The 15504-nt window shown below is 50.6% G+C and overlaps 1 protein-coding gene across 1 annotated transcript in view; it reads right to left on the minus strand.

The window, feature by feature from the left end:
* LOC141962432 (uncharacterized) overlaps nt 1-10894 on the minus strand; it is a 28992-nt gene extending 18098 nt beyond the window's left edge. The window contains exons 1-2 of the mRNA XM_074910568.1: nt 10808-10894; nt 6475-6662 (exon numbers count right to left, since the gene is read on the minus strand). Coding sequence (XP_074766669.1) covers nt 6475-6662; nt 10808-10848 — 229 coding nt within the window. The 5' untranslated portion in view covers nt 10849-10894. The remainder of the gene's footprint in view (nt 1-6474; nt 6663-10807) is intronic.
* Nucleotides 10895-15504: the final 4610 nt, after the last annotated feature.

A 15504-nucleotide genomic window follows, 5' to 3' on the forward strand; every position in this document is an offset into this window, starting at 1 on the left:
TACATCCACACATATAAGTACCAGCTGCAACACTGACTACTCTTCACAAACTGTGACCTGCCATCTCTGGTGCACCAGCATGAAGAGCAGCCCCTGAAGCTGGTCCCATCTGTGTGGCTTCTACCCGCAGCCTTAACTACTTCTCTCCACCAAGCAAAAATGCCCAATAACCTTGTAGGAACTCCTTCAGATTCATACACACCTCTGTGTCTCAAGCTGTGCTTGCATGGTGCAGAGTGAAGTCTATTACAAGTTGCGAGTCATCTCAAGCTTTGCCAACCTTCAGAGCACGGTCTCATACCAGGAGAGGATTTTTCCACTGGTTCTTTCTATTGGAGACCACACCATCTGGGTGACCCTAATCTAGGAATTGTCAGCACATACCCTAAGCACATCATTTCCACCTTACAGAGGATTTTAAACCCAATTTTCTTGCTGCTCTCACCCTTTGCAGAGTCACATCTGCAACCCCCAGCATCTGCTTTTGTTAAGTGAACCCTAGGAAATGAACTCCAGCACAGATTTTCAGCTCGTTGGAGGTTTCCCAAGCCACTCAGCACTAAACAAACCCATCCAAGCTTTCATGAGCTCTCACTGCTTGCAGCAAGCAGAGCTCCCATCACACCATACAGAGTCCAGAGCATCCTGGCAGCCAGCAGCACTGTGAATGCAGAGGCAAGCTTTCTTCCTTGGGTACTTACTCTCAAAGAGACAGGGATCAGCAAAGTTACTTCATATTTATCTGGAAGACCATCGGACATAGGTCCAAGTACCAATCACTGCAAATTGGTTTGCAGACAGAAGCTCAGCACAGGTCAGGTAGTGAGGTCTGCTTATCCAACTGCAGACCTCAAGCATAAATGATGATAACTCTCCCCTGGGTCGGAGAGTGAGGGTTGTAGAAATTCCTGTGTACCTGCTGCTGAGCCATAGTTCTCATGGCCAGTCCTCACCTTGGCCACCCCCTTGCTGTGCTCACCAACCAGCTCTTCCTCACACCCTGAGGAAGGTGATGGTGAGCTAAAAACAGCATTACGGAGGAGTAACACAGGGATATCCAGGAGGGTACATCTGAGTTTCACATCAGGCAAGCACAAGAAAGCCTGAGCTTTGGGAGTCAATTCCCTGGAGAATTTGGCCATCAATTTATTTTCTGCTTTGAGTTTGTTGATAGGGCTGAGCAAACACCAGCAGGAAGGGGTACCCTGGCCCATGCACACCCTGCTCGGCACCAGACCACTGAGCAGGGCAGCCAGACCTCCAACATGGGACCCAGATGACCTGGGTCTGATCCCACACAGACACCATGAGACAAGACCCTTTCCCTGGTATCCACCATGTAAGCAGGTACTGATACTGGCATGAAAACCCACTATGGGTTGCCTTCCACTGTCTCACCCAGGACACTGTCCCAGACCTGGTGCTTGACTTCCTAAACCCCATTAAATAGGTCTGTTCCCAAGCCAGAGGCACACTGCACCCCTGTATCAGAAATACCAGAGAAGATGGAGAACATTGGAAACCCCCTTCCTCACATGTCTCCTCACGTAAGCAGCCAGGCAAGTTGCAGACAACACAGGGAAGCTCAGTCTTACAGCTGGGGTGAGCACTAGAAATGCAATTTCCTTTCTGAAAGGAGCATTTGGACACTGGATATAAACCCAAGCTTGCAGAAGCACAGATTTAAGGGCCACAACACAGCCAGCCCAAACTGTGATTTCCTGAAGGGTTAACAGATTCAGTTGCGTGGTGCTCCAAAACGCATCTCTAGGTGACTGAGATTTTAACGTGAACACATCATGAATCTTGCTTGGTTTGTCCCTCAGATGAAGCAACCTTACAAAAGTCACAGTGCAAATATTTACAGTAGGCACAAAAACTTGTGCAAACCCAGCTCTAAATCCAACATGCAAAATAAGAGCTGGGCTTGCTCCTTCAAAGCCATCCTTGGTCTGAGATGCAAAGTGGTGGAAACTGCAGGAATTGTTCATTTTTTCCACGGAGAGTAGTCAACCCCAAAAATAGCACAGGATCAGAAAATCTGTAAAGCTTGTCAGAAAACACTAACCATCCCTGCCAAGCTTTCAGTCCATCCACAGAAGTATACTATTTCTGTTCTGCTTCAAGGAGGTCTCATTTCTAAAACAGATCCCTCTCCACCAGTCACTGCTTGTTCATGGCATCTGTGTGGCAGATGATTTATCTTGACCTGGGCAGCACCACAGGTGCCATGTGTATTTTTATGAGCCTGATGGTTACTCCAGCCTTGTCTGCTGGTGTCAGAGGGGAGGGTTCCAGGAAAACCTGGAGCCTCACCAGTGTTACCTCCAACAGTTGAAATTAAAATAAAAAAGCCAAGAAACCCACAACCAGCAACAAAAAGCCAAAACCAATTTTATTCATCTCTACTCACAGAAGCACCACCACACACATCAGGCTGTACAGGAGACTTAAAGCAGGGAGTAAGAGCTAGCAGAAAGGCACCAAATGGTGGGCAGCAGCTAATTGCTCTTGCCTTTCACAACAATCAGCCTATGTCCTGCCTCAAAGACTTGAATATCTGCTCCAAAGACACGAAGCCAAGAGGAGGCAGAGCCTCAGATCAGCTTTCTGGCACATGCTGTGTTTCTTGCAAGAACCATCTCTAGCAGTACATGGGATTTTAACTTTTAACCTGTGATACAGCCCAGGCAGCCATACATCCAGGGTCATCTGCCAGCATATGCCTCCCTGACAGTCTGGTTATAACCGCATACTTTGGCTCCATACAGAACCTATTAACCTTTTGCCTAGGAGAAAGGGCAAGTGCCCAGAGTTGATAGAAATGCTTGAAAAGAGGAACTCTTTATCAATATGGCACCAATTAAAGCTGTCTGGAGTCAAGGCAACAGGCTTGGGCTGCTGATGGAGAAAGGTCGAGGTGGCAGAGAACAAGGATGCTCACCAGGCCATGACATGCTCTCCTGCTGCAGGAGAGGAGCCTGTACAAAGAAGAAAGCAGTCAACAGCAAAACTGAACCAGAAAGCCAGCACAAGGGCTTTCACAATTTCCCCCTGAAATGCCTGATGTGATACACCATGAACAGGCTGCTGTGACTTGCAGGTGACACGGGTCTTCATCAGGCAAGGCTCAGACTGAGGCCAACCTTGATGAATCGGTGGGATGATCCAAAATCAAACAAGACAAACTTCAGGGCAAACATGGGCAAAGCAAGGAGGCAGGGGGTGGAAATCAAAGGCACAGTGGCCAAATGGGAGTAATCGGCCTCACAGAACAGATCTCCAAGGAGGGGACAAGGTCTGCCACCAAATGTGAATACATGCAATGACAACTGCTTTTCCAAAGTAGTTCTCATGCTGGGAAGCACATGGTAAGTGCATCCAGTGGGAATCGCTCCTGCTCAGAAGCAGGGCTCCCAGCTGGAGAGCTTGGCACAGGAGTCTCCTCCTGGGGATCAGCATCCCCAGCTGGAGAGGGCCCTGGGAGAGTCCCTGAGGGACAGGTTACAAACCTGGTGTGGGGCAAAAGCTAAGGGAACCAAGTTTATTCAGTCTGGAGGAAAGGAGATGTGATAAGGAGCCTTTAAGTATAAAGATGCTGATGGCTTCCTGCCCTCATCAGGGTTCATCACCTGTCCCTTTGAGCCCAAGGCACTGGTAATGAAACACATCTCCATCCGTATGTCCTGACTCCCCTTCATGTCACGCACACACACCCATCCATGCCTCCCCCAGCTGCAGGAATCACCCTGGCAGCAGCATTGCTCCACAGCATTTAAGCAACTGCTTTTGTAAGCAGGTTATGAAAGCAATCCCTGGCATCCTTTCAAGCTTTATTTGCACTGCAGCCTGCAGTGTCGTGGCCTGCTGGGAGGCAGGGGAGCATGGTGATTCACAGGTGTGCAGTGACTGGCCCCCCAGCTAGGCTGTGCACCCCCCTTTTCCCCTCTTAGCCCAGACATGTGCTGGGTGCCACAGAATCCAGCTGTATCAGTATGAAGGGCTGGTCACACCTTTTTTGGAACTCTAGTGGAGAAAGCAATGTAGGTTAATGCTATGCCAGCACCACCTTGGACAGAAGGACCTGTCACATACCCAAAACATTGCATCTTGCCATCACTGCTTTAGGCTGCCTTCCCAGCTACCCACCCTGCATGTCTGACAGGCAGGGAGTGAATCCTATTTACAGAACCACAGAATCATCTCGGTTGGAAAAGACCTTAAAGATCCTCCAGTCCAACCATGAACCTCACACTGACCATTCTTAACCCCACCAGATCCCTCAGTGCTGGGGTCAACCCTATTTCCCAATTTGCCCCCTGAAAAGCAGACAACAAAGGAAGAGACACTCAGCAAGGCTTGCTCTTTGTCCAACCTTGCCTTTGAGGAGCCCCACACCATCCAAAGCATATCTATATCACCCCTCTTGTGCAAAGGCAGCCAGCACAAGACATTCTTCCCTCTGTGCCAACGTGCTTCTTCGCACCTCCATCATGATCTTTGGGGTCCTGCTCCAAGAAGGACCTGCTGGGTCAGAGCCTTTTTGACCCAGCCACAGCCAGCCAGTACCAGCACAGGTTCAGCATGGCCTTCAGCAGCCAGCAGCTCTGAAGACATGCCAGAGGTGCTTGGGGAACTCCACAAGAGGTCAGACCAGCACCTGGGGCCAAACAGCCAGCATCTTCAGGGCAAGAACAAGGGTCCACCACACTCAGAGCCACACTGGGTAGTATGCCAGCCACCCTCAAGTCCTTTGCAGAGGCCACACACTGTTGTGATGACCCAACTGCCCCAGGGATGGGAGCTAGAGGAGGAGGGAGCTACTCTGGTTCCCACCTGAGAAACCATCTCTGCCAGAGAGATGTCACCACTGCAGCCCCATGTGTGAGCTACAGCTTCAGAAATAGGAGACAGACCATCTGCAACACCTGGGCCTGGGAGAGGCTCCTTGGCAGGGTATGCCATGAGCACATGGTATGGGTGTGGCTGTAGCAAGAGGGCAGCCAGCAGGTCTCTGCACCCAGGGTAGCTCGGCTGGCCTCCTCTTTGCAGGATTTCTCTTGCTCATAAAGGCAGCACCACACCAGGTGATGTCTAACAGGGACCTCACATTGCTCCTCAAATCCAAGGTCTGCAGAGAGACCCTGGAGCCCCAGCACAAACATTTTCACCAGCAGTAACTATCTCAGATACACCAACAACTGCTAAAAATCCACAGTGCTATTGCTGCTGTGACCTGTGAACAGGAGGAAGAAGCCCATGAGGGAAAAAACACACCCAAAATCCCCTGGTGCCAAGGGCAGGAGCAAAATAGCAGCAATGTCCAGCCACAATTGCTCTCCCTCCATGGTTGCTGCCCTGCACTGACATCTCTGCAGCAGCAGAGCTGCAGAGAGGCAAACCTAAGGAGACTGGTTTTCCAGCCCTATCAGCTCAACCCTCCATCCTGCAAAAATGAACTGGGGTCTCTGGGTATGAGGCATCACCCTCAGTCTCATAGAAATGGTCTTTAAAGAAGCAGAACAGACCCACCACAGCTGAGCCCAGCAGGGCCAAGGTGGCAAGCACAGCAGTAAACCACCAACGTATAAGACCCCGCACCAAAGGAAGAAAGGGGAGAAAAAAAGAGCTGACGAGATGCCAAAACAAAGAACAGCCTTAGGAGCAGCCCTGTTGAACCTGCCAACCCTGATGAGCAGAGCAGCCCTGTGCAACACGTCCTACCCCCGTCTGCCCAGCAGACAGCAGCCCACAGATCCTGGGCATTTTCAATTTAACTTATTTATAATCTGCAGTTCCAGTTAGATGAGGGAAATGCTGCTGTTCAGCAAGACACATTGTTTTATCTATTGCTTCCTTCACCACAGGCTGGTGGGAGCAGGATACGGGGGGGGTTTTGGACATAAAGGAGGGGTAATCTGGCTGCTAATGAGAAATAAATGGAGAAACTCTGCAGGAGGTCTCAGATGCTGGGCAAGCACCCAAGCTGCTCCCCTCCACCCATGGTGCTGTTTCTCTGCTAGACACCCCCTCTAAAAGGGATGGGGCCAGAGTCTTCTGCTCCCAACACCCCCATAACCTCTTTCAAATCACTTGCCTGACTGCTCTCCACCCCTGAGACTCAAGTTTCCAAGACCAAACTAGGCAGTCTCACTTTCCCAAGGACATTGCTTTTCTGAGACACCAAGCACCCATAACTGACTGAAAAGGATTAGATGTGAGTGTGCAGCACTCAAAAGTGGTGATTCCTTCCAGAGGAGACATGGATAAACTGTGTGTCATGTCAGCAAAAGAAGGCCTGAGGGGTAGATGTCCCATGAGCATAGCACCTCCCAGCAAGCATTGCCAACTCCTCCTGTGTTCAGGAGACACAGCTTCCCACTCCAAACCAAAGATGGCTTGGGATGGAATGTGAGCAGTGCAGTGGGGATTGACCCCAGGGGCTTTTTCACCCCTCACAACACAGACACTCACCCATCAAGTAGCTCTTCACCTTCAGGTATCCAACAGCCAGTCGCAGGATGGAGAGTTTATCAAGCCTGCTGCGCACATCTTCAGGGAATGGCAGTAAGCCAGTCAGCTTGTTCAGCTCCTGGTTGAGCCGGTCTCGATGCCGCTTGGAGGGGTTGGACTTCACACCCTCAGGGGGTGGTGGTTTGGGGCTGGAAGAGGCAAAGGAGAGTTTAACCAAACTGGGCCTGCCCAACAGGTTCTTTCCAAACCCAGTGTTGACTTCAGTGCAGCCACAACAACAGTAAAACATCAGGTAGCCAAGGCAAGGCCACAAGGCAGCAAGAGAAGCTCCAGCAGGCCCACAAGGCTGGAGGGGACACGGCCATCCCAGATCACCACCTTGTGCAGCCCCAGGCATGATGCTCCAGCTGGACTGTGGGGAGATCCTCAGATGGGCATTTTATTGTGCAGCCTGGCTGAGATAGCTCAGCTGGATACTACAGCCTTGCTTCACCACTGAGCCCTGGCAGGGAAAGGGACACGAGGGCAGAGACCCACAAGCCATCAGAGCATCCTTCTGAGGTCTAGTTAGACTTTTACACACACACTCTGCTCCAACCATCCTTTCCCCTCTTCTTCCTCATCCCATAGCCTTCCTACGCAGCAGGTCTCTCCCTGGCCACGCTCCACATGTTCACATCAGGTCCTCACCACAGAAAGCACGACCTTGAGCTCTTCAGAAGATTCACATCAGCTCATCTGCCAGCCCAGGACTAAGCAGCTCTCGGACAGGCCTTGGTAATGAGCATGCTAACAAATAGCAAGAATGGAAAGCAGGAAGGTCCAAAAAGATTTTGTTATTTGAATTTATTTCAGTTAGCTTAAATTTCCTCTGACTGCTCAGAACCTGTATCCATTCCTTTAATGACAAATATTACAAGGAGGAACACATGTGAAAGTTAACAGCTTGGACAAAGAGATACTACATACAGAGGTTTAGGACACAGCACTTAATAAACAGCCTGTTTTTAAAAGAAAAATGCATATTTTTTTTAAAAAAAAATATTGTCTTTTAATAGTTTGATTTCTGATCCTTCCAGGTTGGCATTTTCAACCTGAAACAACATCTGATGCCAAGCTTAGGCTCTGGGAGCAACCCTCTGTCTGCAGAAGGAGGGTCCACAAGGGCAGCTCTTCTCTGTCTTAAGCTGACATGGGAACCTGTCTCTATCAGCTGCAGATATTTCACTACAACTGAAGTTCCAGCCACAGCAGTAAGTAAAGTTAGTTAATAACTTTAATGAGTCTTGGATGTCACCTTGTCTCCTTTGATTTTTAATGCCAATTTGAGTTTTCTAGCTGGAAAAAAAACCTTCAGACCCCCACTCTGTATTTGGTTTGACTGTATCCCCTAATATGCAACTCACTGTTTTGATGTAATTTCTCTAACCACAAACTCCCTCTCTGCAGGCATCCTTGCTTCATAAAGTAGCTTCGAATAACAAGATCTGCCAGTATTTAACAGCAATTTAGGCTCTCCCCTCTACTACCACTCTCAAATCCTGCCTGGCAGGACTGTTCACATGTGACAAGACAGGAAATGAACATTAAATGAAATGCAGTGAGGTGCCTGTTGAATTTTCATTGCAGACAAATACCAAGCATGAATGGAAAATTGTAGTATTTCTCCAGAAAAGCTCAATCCTGCTGTTTTGTAACATAAGCATCAGGAGGAATATACCCTGCTTCTCAGAGACACTGGGTACAACTCAGCACCAAACTCATCCTTATAAGCTGGGCAAAACACAGCAGCACCAGTGCTTTTATGTACTCAATTAGTCAGTGGCTTAAACACTTTTGAAATCACTGTCATTCATCAGGAAGTAAAAAAATGAAATCATTTTCCTTTGATTTAAAAAAAAAAGAGAAGTGAAGAAAATTAAGAAAATTATTCTGAATTCTCCTTTAAAGAAAAGTCCTCTGCCTACTCACTGTCCAAATGTAGCCCACAAAAGGCCATAAAGAGAAAATGAGCTTGGAGATGAGCAAGCAGCGCTGCTCTTTATGGGAGGGGGCAAAATGCAGACATGTAGCAGGGTCTCTTGGATAGTCTGGCCCAGCACTGGAAGTGCTCTGGCTGAGTCAGATGGGGTGACATAGCCAGCAGCAGAGCACCAGAAGGCAAAGGCGGACACCCCAACATCTCTGTTCCTGCACATCCCCAGCTGCAGCATGCACGATGCTTCATGGCCACCACTGAGAGGAAGGATGGTGAAGAGCAAAGCAGCTCTGGTGACGTCTGGCAGCTCTTTCGGTAGCCCATTTCCATGGGAAAACGCTGCACCCAGGAGCTCACATGGCCAGAAGCTTCACTGTTCTCCATCCTTAAGGATGCCACAGGGAAACAGCTTCCAGGTCCTCATCGGTGACAAGGTGTTAGCACTCTGCCTGGCAGTTATGAAGCTCCCAGGAGCTCCGTGCAAACTGGCAGGCACGGCCAGGAAAACCACCAGCCCCCATCACACACATGCACCAAAGGAAAGGCATTGGCTTGAGCACAACCACATTATTATTCACCACAATCTGCATGGAAAAACACTGAAGGAAAGGTCATTTCCGCTGCTCACAAAAAAAGTGAAGCTTGGTCTAGATGTTTAACACCTGTTTAAATTCCCTGCCTTTAGGACTGTCTCCATCCACAATGCAGGGCAAAGCACTGGCAGTCTCTGCTGGCCCCGGGCACCGTGCAAAGCGGTCCCAAGGAGCACTACTACCCAAGTGCAACCCTGGGGTTCAACAAAGCAGCTCAACACCTACTCATCAAGCGAGGAAAAGGCATCTTAAAGAGGTCAGAGCCCCCATTCTGTTTGCAAGAGCCCTAATGCGGCAGAGTCTTTTGAAATGGATGCAGTGCAAAGCTCAGCGTGGTTGTGCCACGAAGTTCATGATGAAGTTGCTGCGAAGAGCTGCTGACCCCTGTGTAGATGGGCCAGAGCCGAGGCACAGGGAAAGCTTTGCTTCCAGCAGGGCAAAGGCTGTGCCACTGCTTCAGTGTTGTTTTTCCCCAGCTACCCTTTGAACAGAGAGCCCAGCAGGAAGTTTATCACTTTTTCAAGCTGGCAAGTACCAAGTGATATTAACTCTTAACAATAGCTGAGATTGTCTGAGCTGATATATTGTCTCCTAATTTTTACTAATTTTTTTAATAAATAAAAAGCCCTAAGCAAGCTGAAAAGGGACCAGAGAACACCCTAACCCCATCCTTCCCTCCCCACCAGGCTGGCTGCACATCCCGCCACCCCCAGCCTTGCTCTGCCTGACCTCTCCCAGCAGGACGCTGCCGCAAGATCTGCCCAGTCACAGAGGAAAATAATCTCTTCCGATTCCCAAGCTTGGCCCTGCAGTACCAGGAATTGAGGTCTCTTCTGCTCCAAAGGGACACCCTCTCCCACACCCCGAGCCACCAAATCCGGCCCAAACCCTCAGTCTGGCCCCACCACAGAGCTGGAACTGCCGCTCTATGAGGAATGGGGGAAAGGTTTGAGGCAGAGAAACTACTCCTTACATTTTCTCACTTCTTTAAGACTCTCTCATAAACACCCCAGAGAGGCTCTGGATCACCTTCGCACCATAGATTTATAACACTGATGCTCCTTCCTTCGTCCCAGACTTGAGTTCAGCTCATCTGATTCCCCCTCACTGCCTCCTAGAAACATATATACACTTTTATTTCCTATACACACAGTAACCTGAGGGAAACAGGCTGATGTGACTTCAGAGCTAGTATGGGGGGAAGGCATGGGAGTCCCAAAGCCAGGAAACTCCAGCAACACAACACCTATTGAGCAGCATGCTAATTAATTATTAAGAAATAGGTAACTTTTGATAACTAGTAATTGCTGTATGTTTGATTTACGCAGGCACTGAAACACAAGCCAGACAGCAACTCCAACCAGGGGACAGCTGAGCATCTCAAACTCTCCAACGAGCTTCCTCAGAAGAACACCGGGGACACGGGACAGTCATCATTGGGATTTTTATTTTCCTCCAGCATGCCAGAGCCTACAAAGCATTAGCTCCAATTAACCCTAATTAACACAGAGAAGCCCAAGCATGCTGTCTCCCTATCTCTTTTGCTGCTCCAATGCTCACATCAGAGCAGCTGAAGGCAGTTCCCCATCACCAATTTAGCTCTCGCAGCCCTGTTTTCCACCCCCCTGTCCGGTCCCTCACACCTGCCCCCCGCTCCCTCCGCCCTCCCGGCGGCTCCCAAGCTGCCGCAGCCGGGCGTTACAGGAGCAAACACCCTTCCCGGAGCACACCCGACACCCACCCCCCCCCCAGCTGCACCCACCTCTTCGGCACCGGCTTCTTCCTCTTCCTCCCGGCGTACATCCCGCCGGCAGCACGGAGCACCGGGTGGGGGGCAGCGGGCGGCCGCGCCCGGAGGCGGGGTTTAAGGAGGGGGGCGGTGGGGCGGCCCCAGCCCCGGCCCCTTCCCCGCCCCGCCCGCCCTTCCGGGGGCCTCGGACCGGCCCCAGCGTGGGGTCCCGCCTACGGGAGACAGTTCTTCACGAACTTCTCCGACGTGAGTCCTTCCCACGGGGCTGCAGCTCATCACGAAGTGCTCCAGCGCGGGTCCCTTCCAGGGGCGCAGCCCTTCGGCAGCAGGCTGCTCTGGCCTGGGTCCCCCACGGGGGTCACACGTCCTGTCAGCAAACCTGCGTGGGCTCTTCTCTCCACGGGGCCACAGGTCCTGGCTCCAGCACGGGCTTCCCACGGGGTCACAGCCCCCTTCGGGCATCCCCCTGCTCCGGCGGGGGGTCCTCCACGGGCTGCAGGGGGGTATTTGCCCAACTGTTAACCTCCACGGGGTGCAGGGGTGTATCTGCTCCACTGGTGACCTCCATGAGCTGCTGGGGCACAGCCTGCTCTCTCCCCACGGGCTGCTGGGGAATCTCTGCTCCGGCACCTGGACCTCTTCCTCCCCCTCCTTCACTGTCCTTGGTGTCTGCAGTTGTTTCTCTCACATATTCTCACTCCCCTCTTTCACAGCAGTTTTTTTCCCCCCTTCTTGAATACATTATCCCAGAGGTGCTACCACTGTCACTGATGGGCTCGGCCTTGGCCAGCAATGGGTCCATCTTGGAGCCGCTGGCATGGGCTCTATCAGATACAGGGGTGTCTTCCGTGAGGAGCTACTAGAAGCCACCCTTATAGCCTCCCAAGCTACCAAAATCTTGCCACACAAACCCAATACAGACCCAAAGTCACTGTGCCCAGAGGGTCACCGTGCCTGGGGAGCCACTGTGCCCCAAAAGTCACCATGCTCACAGCTCACTGTGCCTATGGGCCACTGTGCTCATGAGCCACCATGTGCAGGGGGCCACTAAATCCTGGGAGCCACCATGCCTTTGGGCCACCTCTTTTTTCTGCAAAAGGTGATAACTTCAGAGCAGTTTCCGTGCTCCTCTCCTGCTGCGATGTCTTCAGGACAACATTTACCCACAGGCTTGTGTTGCTGGTCTCCACGCATCACGCTTGGTGGCTGCACTGTCCCTCCTGCCAGCCCCAGCAGCCAGGCTGGTGTAGCCCAGGAGATGTAGTCCTGCAGCCAGAGAGACAATGTGGAACTGGAGGCACCTGAATTACTGCTCTGTTTCAACATCAAGATATTTTGTCACACAGTCACCGGTGAAAAATTAAAAACTGAGCAGAAAGATGCAGTGAAATTCTTCATTGTCCTGCTCCATGGAATAAACCTTCCCTTTTCCCTAACCCGGCAGGTACCTCTGCGTGCCATAACTTGGCAAGATAAGCCTCCCCACCTCCCAGAGTCTGATGTCCTTGCTGGTGTCCCTCCAGGAACTTTCGCTCTGCTACCCAACAGCCACTTTCAGGTGCTGTTGTGAAAACAGGGGTGACAGAAGCAAGCAACCATGAACACAAAGAACAGACTGTTAAAACAGACACAGAGATGTCACATCTAACTATGGTTTTGTTTTTGCCATGAACTGTTTGTCTTATAAATTAAGCCTGTTCACGTCCCAGTGGGAGGAAAGCATGGTGGAGAACCATGTGCTTTCGTGTCTACGTTGGCGGTGTAGGCAGCTATGTGCCACGGCACAGAGTGGTGGTGTGGTGGGGGTGAGTCTGTCCTCTGTATTCAGCAGTGGCCACAGGAAGACTAAGAATAGGACAAGCAAATTTGATATTTCCCCTGAGGAGTTTCCTGGCCTCCAACTATTTTCAGCCCAGACATGGTTTCTACCTAGTAATGCTCTTCCAGTCTTCCCTTGAATCTGCATAAACATTTAGCACTATTTGGCAACAAGTTGCACAGCCCACCCATCACTGCACAAAAGCCCACCTTCTCTGATCTGATTTTAAAGCCTGGCTTCCGCCACTCATGTCCTTGCTTGCCCTTCTCTTCCACCATGTCCCTTCTGAGATGGGAAGGGTGATGAGAAAACAGGGGGTTCATACTGGTGCCAGATGATGTCCTTTATTTTCTTCTCTACACCTTTTCTCACCGCTTTCCTTTTTTGATCCTTGCTGAGCTGATATATTCAGAGACAAGATGCTGCCCCTGAGCAGTAAAGGCTCAGCTCAGACCCCATGGGTTATGTGTCCATGTGAGAGTGCATATTCTCACCTGCATCACTTTTACAGTTAACTTACACTGAACAGGACCTGCTATTTTATTGCTCCATCATGGAAGACCCCTTTTACATTGTCCCTAGGACAAGTAACCACCACCAAACATTTAGGGTGTTGGTTTCAAAGACTGATCAGTCAGAGCTTGACCTCCTGGTGCTGTGGGAACAGCTCTCTTATTCTTATGTGGGTACAGAGGAGCAGGAAGTGATGGTTGTCAAGAGTCAGCCCGTCCCTTGCTCTGGTCACCCCTTCAGCATCCTTCCAGCCCTAAAGCCTCCACTGCTGAGTTTTTCCTAGCCTCTCACTGGAAAGACTTGACTGATGTGCCAGCACATTGCAGAGAGAGTTGTTAAGGATAGAAAGCCAGACCCAGACATGTCATATGTGGGTTGGTTTGGTTTTTTTTAAGCTGTTTGTAAATTCCAGAGATAAATTCTTGTAATGAAACTTGATCACTTCTTGCCAAGGGGCAAAGCAGAAGCAGCTAATGGTATCAAAAATGTCCCAGGTCAGCAGAGCTGATGTCAGTTTGATGGGAACTGTGTTAATACATTTGTTTATCACCTTCCTGGACCATATGTAGAGGCCCAGTGATTTAGCCATGCTTTTTAATAAGGCAGGCAAAGATCCAGCTCAGCCCTGGAAATTGCACTTCGGTGTCTCCATCAAATGGAGAAGGGAAGCTGCAGGAAGAAGGTGTCCCAGCCTCAGCACTGCAGGCTGCCCAGCCCTCGGGTTTCTCAGTGGCAGACAAGGCTGTGAGAAGGCAGTTTCCAGAGCCCATGGAACACCCCCAGATTTGAGAAGCACACACATGGTCTCTTGTTCAGTCATAGCCCTCCAGTCCCTTTTTGCCCCCAATGCTCTCTCTCCTCCTGGACTTCTCTTCCTCAGCTCCTACAAACCCCAGTGTTTTTCCAAAGCAGCTCTACATTGTTCACCTACATCTACTCCCAGCTTTCCTCTGGGAAAACCCACGTGATTTACCTCTTTCCACGCACTGGGGGTGGAGTTTTGTTGGAGATGGAGCAACACCTAGAGCAGCTTTAAGCAATCAGACTTTGTAAGGCATCTCCTGCAAGGTAGAGTCAGGCTTGGGGCACTGCACATGTTTCAAATCTAAAAAACAGGAACCCTCCAAGAACGTCTCATACAGCAGGGAGGGGGCTGTGAATGACCCACCAGGCTGCAAAATGTGTTTCCTGGAGCTGCACTGAACAAGAGACAAACCCATAGAGCTGTACCTCTTTGCTCCCTTCTCACCTGCCTCTCATTACCCCACTGTACACAGACTCATGGGGGTCTTGGTGGGAAGGGACCTCTGCAGGTCTCCAGTCCAACCTCCCACCTGGAGCAGGAAAGGCACGAGGCACTGAAGTGGGTCAGCAGGGAAGTTATCTGAAGCACACAATCCTGTGGGTGAACAATGCAGGATGCCTGTTCATGTGGGCTCACCCAAAGGCAGGGAAGTTTTGAGACATTGGTCAAGCACTCAAAGCAGGGGTGCAGCAGGAACATGAACAACAGATACTGAAAGAGACAGCAGCCCAGGCAGAAGACAACAATCTCCCTGATGCAAAACTGGCCCACTCGGACAAGCCAGTTCACCTGGAGATCAGCTGCCTGCTCTGCAGCCACGGGGAAGATTCTGTGGACATCCCTGGGTCCAAATTTCACCAACTGTGGAACTCAGCTGTGCAGCTTTATCAGAGCAAAAGGCAGAAATGCGCATCTGTTTGTCTGTAGAGACCAGTTTGTCTGTATCTGCCTCTCCTGCAGACACGGGGCTGGGAATAAGTGATGGGTGAGGGGAGTGGCACTGGCTGTTGTGCTCTATGTGAAAAGTGCCTAAACCTAGTCAGGGCAGTATAGGGGCAAATCTTGACCCAGCAAAAACTGGTAGAGCTTCTTTGTCTTTGATGATATTCATAATCTCCAGTGTGAAGACTTCCCACGGCCCCTTGTATGACAGCTATGAGAGTCAAAAGTCTGTTACTGGCTTTCAGCAGGGCACTGACTTTTGGCCATCCAGTGCCAGAGTATCCTTAGAGGTAAGTCTGACTGTGATTGCCTGAGTTCAAGGACAGCAAGAGATGACAGAAAGGAAACCCTCTTGTCCAGTTCAGAAGCTGTGGAGGTGCCCAAGCTGAAAAGGAAAAAAATACCTCATGTCTAGTATCAAAACAGGTCCAGTGTGTAATTGAGGACTCAGTGCTCAGCAGAGTGATGGCAGCCCCTTTCATTTCAACTCACTGCCAAGGAGCAATGAGAGTCGGGCTGCCCTGGGGGGCTGGATGAGCCATGGGTGCCTGCTCTGATGAAGCACTCAAGGGAAGGGGTGGTGTCATGGGCAGCTTCTGGTGACAGCCCCAGGCAGGGCAAGCTAGGGAG

The sequence above is a fragment of the Athene noctua genome, chromosome 7, assembly GCF_965140245.1.
Source record: "Athene noctua chromosome 7, bAthNoc1.hap1.1, whole genome shotgun sequence".
Taxonomy (NCBI): Eukaryota; Metazoa; Chordata; class Aves; order Strigiformes; family Strigidae; genus Athene; species Athene noctua.